At 41.7% G+C, this 8,606-nt stretch overlaps 1 protein-coding gene across 1 annotated transcript; it reads right to left on the bottom strand.

Moving 5' to 3' along the window:
* Positions 1-6,985: 6,985 nt before the first annotated feature.
* On the bottom strand, positions 6,986-8,086 carry GPR15 (G protein-coupled receptor 15). The gene has a single exon (XM_054269995.1). It carries the CDS (start codon positions 8,084-8,086, stop codon positions 6,986-6,988), a length of 1,101 nt encoding a protein of 366 aa, XP_054125970.1.
* Between the last annotated feature and the right edge of the window lie 520 nt (positions 8,087-8,606).

Here is an 8,606-nt window from a genome sequence, read left to right as displayed (position 1 = left end):
GGTAAATCTACAAGCTCAAAACCAAGTAACAGGAACCTCTGAATGGATTTGCCATGGCATCTCATGATTTTCAGTGAATTTGGTTGAGTTCTGAGGATAAAGGACAGCTACCTACCCTTACGGGTTTTGACAGATATGTGTGAAAAATAATCTGTTAAGTGTGTGCTCTGAGTGAACCAGATGATTGCCTGCAGTCTTCTTCAGCTGTGCTGGTAATGGCACTCATTAGAGCATGAGTCAGAACACAGGCTTGTTTTCTTCAGATAAAAAGGAAGATGCACATCACTATTTGTGCTCTACATGAGACACTCTATGTCAAAGCCCAGAAGTTACCCTGCAGCTGTTAGCAGACACTTCAGCTGCTGTGTTTTTATCCCACACTTTATCCTGTCCTTACAACCACGGGAGAAGAGCAGGGAGCAGAGGTGCCTAAAGCAGAGAACACAGATGCCCAAATCACCGTGACCTTGCCCTATGCTTCATCCACGTTGCTTGAAGGCACTTTAAGGAAGGTGCAGCCCGCAGCATCAGGAAACTCAGTCCAGCAGCACATCTGGGAGAACTATTTGGGTGGCTCCTCTCTCTATGTGAGGCCACAGAACTACGAATTTCATGGGTCTTCAGAGCTTTCGGAGATGAATCATTAGCATGAATTCTAGGAGACAAATTAATCCAGCTGGGTTTGCTGCTGGGTGGGTAGTTTGTGAGTTAGGCTTTTAGTCTTCTCAGCCAGCCAAACCCCAGCATTCTTGAAGTTAGTCATATAAAATTCCAGTTAATTTTCAACAAAACCAGCAGTTTCCATACTGACAGTAATTACTTATTTGGACAACAGTGGAAATAAGGACTTATAAGCATCATCAGTCTAGTTGCACAAGTACTTAAAAATTAGAAGAGTAGGAGAGTTACCTCTAAGGAGAAGGTAAGTTTGAAATTAAGGTTGAATCAGCAGGGGTTTCAGACATTTTTAATAGCTTCAGGAAGGTTGCAGCCTCTTGAGTGGCTGTGCAAAAGTGTGTGTCAGGGCACCATCAATGTGGTTGCCAAAACATGACTCCTGGAAGCTAGGGGGATTATAAGGGTTACTCAAGGTTTATTCTCTTCTCTAGCTCTAGATTTTTCCAAAGCTGCCTTCTCTCTTCTGGTGAGGCATCTGAAAAAGTTTTTAAATTACTTGGTTGTGTTCCTAAGTGGTCAGAAGTACCATGTTCTCGGACCAGAATTCATAACCTCTGACACCCTATCTAGAGCTGAGGTTTTGGGCACACCACTGCACTCCTCAGTGCATTTGTTGCCCTCTTTGCTTCTCAGCACCTCTCCATCCATAGTGTCCTGGCTGGTTACAAGGAGAGCAGCAGTTTATGTATGTATATGTGTCTCTTGAAAGCTGCCAAGCTTTTACTCTTACTTGCACCACCTTTTAGGTGGCATGATTGTACCCGTGGTGGGTAACTCCCACGGGTTCAAACACAGGCAAAAGCAAATAGGCACCTGCCTGTATTCTCTCTTTTTTTTAATCTTCTTTTTTTTTTTTTTTTTTATAATGGCTTGCATGTTTTCTCTGTGTGAGACATGGGTAGAAGTTTCTGTGGCTGCCAGAAACTTCTGAGGAGTGGGTGACAGGGGAAATGGTGGTTGTGGTCAAGCACTTGTTCAGGCAGTGCACAGAGGGAAGTCACATGAGTGGTCAAGTCAGGTGCAAGGTACCATATATGGCAAACATTTGTGCTGTATTTAATTTTACATGGTGTTTCTCAGTGCAAAAGCTGCTCTTTGCATTTTAAGTCTGACTTTTTGGATTTTGTGTAGCAGTTTTAAAGCTAGACTGAAAATTTTGATGGATTTTAAAACCACTGACCAGGTTTCATTCTCTGAGCAGATGCCACACAGTTTCACAGTCTGGTTTACTTTGCCTCAAATTGAGGGTTAAAGAAAGGGCATTCTTTGAGAAACAGCTGTTCTTTTATATTCATATTAACTAGTTTTATCAATGGAGAAACAAAGAGGGCATCAGATTCTGGGAACTCCATTGCACAGTAAAAGACAGAGGGTTGCTTGTTTGGCTTTTTTTTTCAGAATTGACTATTCACTTTTGGATGCATCCAGTTATTTCCTGATATTATTGAATCCACTTCGCTTTTGAAGGATCTGCTTTTTAGAAAGTGAGTAGTCACCTTTTCTCAATATCAATGCTAATACAAATGAAAGCCTCTGAATTTATCTTGTGGGAAGCATTTTCTTTGACATAGGATTTTCACCTTACCGTCCCTGTGACCTCCTCTAGTCCCCAAAGCAGCTAAATTTAGTCCAAATTTTAAGAGAAACATTTGCATTTTCTTTTTTGAGGGTCTGCTGCTGAATTGCCTCTTGTAAAATCCCATGTACTCTAGAAAATGTGAGAAGTAAACAGCAGAGGATGTATATTCACTGATTAGATTTAGTGGGAGATTCTGACTAAGAATGTGGTCTCTTACTAATAATGAAACTGTTTTGAAGTTTGAAAGTATGTATTTTGGTCACAATGCATTATTTAGGTGATTGATATTGATCACGTTGGCTCTCAAAACTAAAGTGGCCTCAGTTTCCAAAGCTGCTGCAATCTGTTACAGAAAGATAAATGAGGTGAATTGGGAAAAAATCCCTACATTTTAACTCATATTTAAAAAAAATATGAACACAAACAGCCTCGATTTGGGCAGCAATTTTCTACCAGCTCAGAGCTGGAAGACTGCCTTTCTTCTTGAAGGCTGTTGGTTTTTAATCCACTTGCTTTCTCATCTCCCATATTTTGCATTCTTTTACTTCATTATGAGCTCAAGTCTTAGCTGCCCAGATGCTTGGGGCCAAAACCCCTCTGTCATTTAGTGAGACTGGGCTATTCCAAACCCTCCTGTCCCTTGCAGCTAGACTGCAGCAGTGTACTGAGCACCTGCACCTGCAAACCCAGCAGCTGCTTGGCTTGTTATTGAGAGCTAGAGTTCACTAATTGCAGGTTTTGTGGTACAGTATTAAATGTTAGATGAGATGCCATGGGCCCTTTCTGGCTTTCTAGGGGCTCCCAGCCACCTCTGTGTGTGACATTTGGTAGCATTGTAATTACTTCTGAGGCCATTTAACTCACTGCCAGTTTCCATCCGTTGTGGATTTAGGTAGCTCTGTCTTTGTTCCTGTTCATGAACTTATCCCTTTCTCTGACAATATGCAGAATGCTGGCATATTTGATAAATAGCCTGAGGTGATGGATTTTCCATTGCAGGATTGTGGGTGTCTGCTTTCTGTTCTTCACTTGCTGCTTAACTCGGTGAAGCCTTTTAATCCAGAGAAGAATCATAGAATCATTTTCATTGGGAAGGACCTTTAAGAGCATTGAGTCCACGTGTTTCAGTCAGACATTTTGGGACACGCAATGATTTGTGCTCAAATCAGTTTGCAGATCTACTCACAACTTCCTGCTGACCTCAAGAATAGAAGTGATCCTGCAGGGATAATAAATTAGTATTCCAGTAGTAATAGTAACAGTCTATCTGTTAGAAGTATGTGTAAGTGTCCCCACCCATGAGCTGACATCTCTTTGTACATTATAACCTGCAAGCACCTGAGGAGAAAACCTCAACCTTCTTTTGTCAACAACCTTACTGTCCCTATGTAGCAGTTGACAAATATATCATTGCAACATCGTTACAAAGTCAGGGAATATTCTTTTTGTAGTCCACCCTGTTAGAAACCTGAGGCACAGACAGGCTGTGAGGGCTTTTCCTCCCACCAGTCTAAAGGAGCCAGGACAAGAAGCTGCAGATGAAATCTGGATGCATCTAAGTCAGTGGAAGTTCTCCTCTTGGCTTCCAAGAACCAATCTTCACTGCACTATTTGTGGAGGGGCAGTCCACACAGTGCCTACACCACTTTTCTTGTTTTGAGGGCTGCAAGTTTGCCCTGCTTATTCTGGGTCTGAGGCTATTCCCTGTGTGACTTTCTCCTCAGTACTCTGCAACTCGAAGTTCCATTTAGCTGTGGAGCAGTTGTGGGTGTTAGCACATCTGCTGCTGAAATAAGGTTGCAAAAATTCTTTGCCTATTTAAGCAAGCATCAGGTCTGGGTATAATTTTTCTTTGTGTTGAGATGAAATACTTTATTTCTGAAAATTCCTGATTCATTCAAGCCAAAATGGAGATCAAGAGATGTATCTAACAGGTTCCTGATTTATATCAAGAAGAAAAGGCACTTCAGCTTTGATTGTGCACACCTCAAGAAAGTGCACCAACCTCTAGACTGGAGGTGGTACTGGTGGTGTAGTTGTTTTCATTAAAAACCTCAAAAGGCCTTGATTTAATTCTAAGGCAATATAAAAGTATCTCTGAAATAATGAAAAGGGTTGTGGGATGGGCAGATGAATGTTTTCATCCCGCCTCACTGACAGATTTTCTAGTAATGCTTTGCTATTTCTTCATGACAATGGAAGCAGAAGTTAGATTACAAAAAGCCAAACCATATTTATTAGCTGCAGTCATACTGAATTTATTTTAAAATAATAAATGTTGTGGGGGGAAAAAAGCCCAATCTAAATTGCTTGCCAATGTCTTTGGCAAGTGTCATATCAGAATTACACTATTTCCATTTTACATAGCAAACCAATTTACTGTTACTCATTTCTTTTAACATTGATAAAATAGGCATCCTGTTACATTATTCAAGTCTACCACATTAAACACTTTCAATCACAATAATTTTGGTATAATTCTAAGATATGTAAATGCCAACAAACAAATAATAAGTGTTAATATGGAATAGTAAAAGTTCCTGAGGTAAAGCTGTTCAAGTATAGGCTTTCTTTTCTTTAAAAAAAAAAAAATTGAAAATAATATTTACCATGTCATGAAAGTGCCAAATAACCTGCAGTTCACAAGAAAATAAATCACACTTACTTGGGTGAAAGACTGAAAGAAACTGGCAAGTTGCCTCTTATATATTTTAATTCTTTGCTCATGTGGAGCATTTGCTGTGGCATTTATACATGATTCTCCTCAAGCCTGACAATATTTATCAAGTATATTTGTTATTTTCCAGAAAGTAAATCTTTAGGCATGAGATCTTGGTGGAGCTCCTCAGTAATTTTTCCAATTTGATCTGGTGTTTTGAAGTATTAAAGAAAAAAAAGAAAAAAAGAAACCAGCAGCTCTAACTAGAATTATTTAAAGTCTTGTGGATTGGATATATTCCAGAGTATTGTAGTGCTTTCAGCGAGGATTGAGTAAATAATGAACAAGTCTGACTTACTGTTTTTTTCTATAATAAAAATTGTATCTTAGTTGAAAGGCAAATCTTAGGCTTACTTTTCTTAAAAAAAAAAGAGTCTCTTGTTGTACACTTTATTTGCAGTTTCTGAAGGGCACTGCAAATAAATTTGAAACCTTATAACTTTAAAATTGGAACTGACACTGGCCTCATTCTCAAACAGTGGCAGGTCTAGGAAGAGTTGATGCCCTTCACGCAGCTGTAAGCCTGATAACGGAGTTTGGCAGTTAGGTGGGGGTGGGAGGGAAAGTCTGTCATGTGGAGGAAAAAAACCAAAATCTTTTAGAAGAGGTAGTGAGGGAGGAAACAAACACACGCAGTGAAGGGAGGGGAGAGCAAAAAGCTTGTGTGTCTCAGTGATACCCTTGTTTTAGCATCCCACTGTGTGCCAGAGAGCACTCTGCCACCAGCAATTGCTGAAAGACACTTCTGCCTCCCCCGAGGCTGCAGAGCCAGCTCTCCACCTGCTCTGCTAGCCAGTGCTCCAGTGTGGAACTGGCTGGGGAGCTGGGCAGGAGGTGCAGATATGCGGGTTTCCAGGTTTGCGCTGCCCTTGCGCGAGGTCTGCTCTCGTTTCTCTGCAGACATTAAACAGCTCAACTGTTCAACAAGGTTCAATGCAAAATGCAAGTACCAGGATTTATTTGTAACACTCGGAAGAGTCATTCCCATTTACAGTCATTTAGAAAATACACAGGTGTGAAAAGCCATAGTGAATGCACACATGCTGCAGTTACATCAGAGGGATGGCACTTCCGTTGTCCAGTCTCCAGGGTTTTTTTCCTTTACTGTCCAGACGGTTTTTTCATGACCTGTGTTAGCTGACATAGCTGTCTTCCCTTTGAAGCCTTTAAGCAGGTTTGCATGTGTGTAACCTTTCACTCTAGAACTCACTCCTTAATAGAAGGCAGTGACTCTTTAGTTCTAACCCAAGAAATCAGAAATTGTGTTGGGTCCTCAAAAAAGTCTTAAAAAGCACAAGTGTGCTTTTGTTGGTCTTGTTTTCTTTAAGAGAAAGGTTAAGTGTAAGGTTTTGCTTGTCTCCTGGTCTCTCTGCCTTCAAGTTCTGTTTTTTTCTGAAATCCGAGGGGTTAAGTACTTTCGTTATTACTATTAAAACTAAAGATTTAATGCTGTAATAAGAAGCTGAGACTTAAAATGCATAAAACTTGAGTTATGAGAACTGGTAAAACACAAATTCATTAAAATATTTGATTTTTAAGTTCAAAAAACCTCCAAAAGCCCAAAATTCATCAGGTTGGTTTGAGGACATCGCGCATTACTTGTGGGCAAACTAGGAACAAAAATGAAACACCTGGGTTGCTTTTGTTGCACAGAATAAAAAAACCTGCATATGCATAAGCTCAAAGCTTGTCTCGGAGAGGCCCTGACTGAATCATATGGTTCTTTTCTGTAGTTTGTAGCACTTGTACTGGGGTTCCAGCATAAGTATTTGCAGCTGTTCCTTGGTATGAAGGTTTCACATTCACAACATGCATTGTCACAGCAATCCTTGTGAAGTAATTCTGTGGTTAAGGTTTCCATCTACCTGCATTTAAAAGAAAGCAACATCCCTCCCACCTGAAGCACTGGTTGCATTACACTTGCACCTGTCTCTGTTGCTTGTTTCTCCTTTTCTTTTCCTGCCATCTTTGGGGGAAGAAGTCCCTTCCTCCGCAGTCCCAGCCCGCAGTCAGAGGGACACAGAGCGCTTCCTCTTCCTGGCCGCATACTCCCCTGCCACAAAATTGGATAGGGAATGGCTCAGGTGGCTGTCCAGGGTATCAGAGCTGTTGCTGCTCATTTTCACCCATGGGCACAGGCACTGGAGCATGGCTCTGCGGATGTAGTTGTCAAAGAAAAAGTAAATGAAAGGGTTGGCACAGCTATTGGCAAAAGCAAAAGGGCTGCTCACCTTCATGCCCAGGTGGGCAACCGTGCCAGAAAAACAGTCGGGCTGGTTTAGGAGTCGCAAAAGGATGGCCATAAGCTTGAAAAGGTTGTAAGGGACCCAGGAGACAACAAAAGCTGCCACTACAATGAAGACAATCTTGATGGATTTTCTCAGTTTCTTATCACGTTTCCCAGCCTTCTGATAGTGCACACAGAGTCTCTTGGTGATGGAGCAGTAAAAGGTTAAGATACTAAACAGTGGGAAGAAGAAGGCCAGGATTAAAAGCGTCAGTGACATGATCTGTTTGACTTCTGTCACGTCTTTGTCTGTGCAGTAAGTCTTTCCATACTGCGTCTTCAGTTCTCTGGACAAAAGGGTTGGCACCCCTAAGCAGCAGGATAACACCCAGACAGAGATGCAGAGTGCTCCGAAGTAGGATCTTGTCCTGATCCGCCGTGCGACAGAGGGGTGCATGATAGCCAGGTACCGGTCAGCACTCATGCAGGTGAGGAGCAGGATGCTGCAGTACATGTTGACTGAGATGACATAGGAACTAGCTTTGCAGAGGAAAGATCCTACCCTCCAGCTCTCACCCGATACCTCCATGTCCACCCACAAAGGCAGTGTGATGAGGAAGATGAAGTCAGATGTAGCAAGGTTGATGATAAAGATGTCAATCAGCCTCCGGACCCGCCGCTTGAAGATCAAGGATGCTATCAGGATTGAGTTGCCAACAATGCCCACCAGGAACACAGCACTATAAAGGACAGGCAGGAAAGTAGACAAGTGTTGCAGGTGCTGGTACTGGCACTGGTCATCGTAGTAGTAGTCATAGTTGAAGGTGACAGTAGGTATGGATGACAGTGAGGTGAGTTCCATTTCTGGCCCAGCTGTCCTCATCCTCTCTCTGAAGGAGGCTCTGAGCCTCCCCTACCGATCCCTTCCAGATCTTTAAAAATATTATATCAGTGAGCAGGGAGGAGGGGGAGAGCCGGGAGGAGGAGAAAAGCGGTTTTTGTGGGGAGATAATTTGTACGCTTTTAACCAACTGCAGAGGCGACGAACGAGCAACAAGAGTATCTGATGAGTCAAAACCCTGCCTTCAGAATAAATGCATTGTGGCTTTTTTAAAAATCAGGTATAGCTTTACTGATTCTGTCTCCCTTTTGCATTTTCCAGCTTCAGGTTTTGCTTTTCTTTCAGGTGGAGGAAAGGTATTTTTTGAGATTCTGAACTTTTTGGTTTTTAGGAAAGTATATTGGTAGTTTGAAGAAATTTGAGATTGCACCAGCTTATAAGAAACCCAAGAACAGTGAATCCAGGTGCCCCAACCTTTATCTATATTCAAAACATTTTGTATAAATTGCTTGTCAGGGCAAGTCTGACTTTCCTGAGGCTTGGAGGTTTTTACTTTATTTGA

Source organism: Melozone crissalis, unplaced genomic scaffold (genome assembly GCF_028551555.1).
Source record: "Melozone crissalis strain CALT ecotype California unplaced genomic scaffold, PUWL_Pcris_2 ptg000008l_1, whole genome shotgun sequence".
Taxonomy (NCBI): domain Eukaryota; kingdom Metazoa; phylum Chordata; class Aves; order Passeriformes; family Passerellidae; genus Melozone; species Melozone crissalis.
The sequence above is the reverse complement of the archived record's forward strand: the minus strand, read 5'-3'. Positions and strand labels throughout refer to the sequence as shown.

Bases quoted from the DNA above. Each gene is read 5' to 3' on its own strand.
- GPR15 (XM_054269995.1), bottom strand. From the start codon at position 8,086: ATGAGGACAGCTGGGCCAGAAATGGAACTCACCTCACTGTCATCCATA.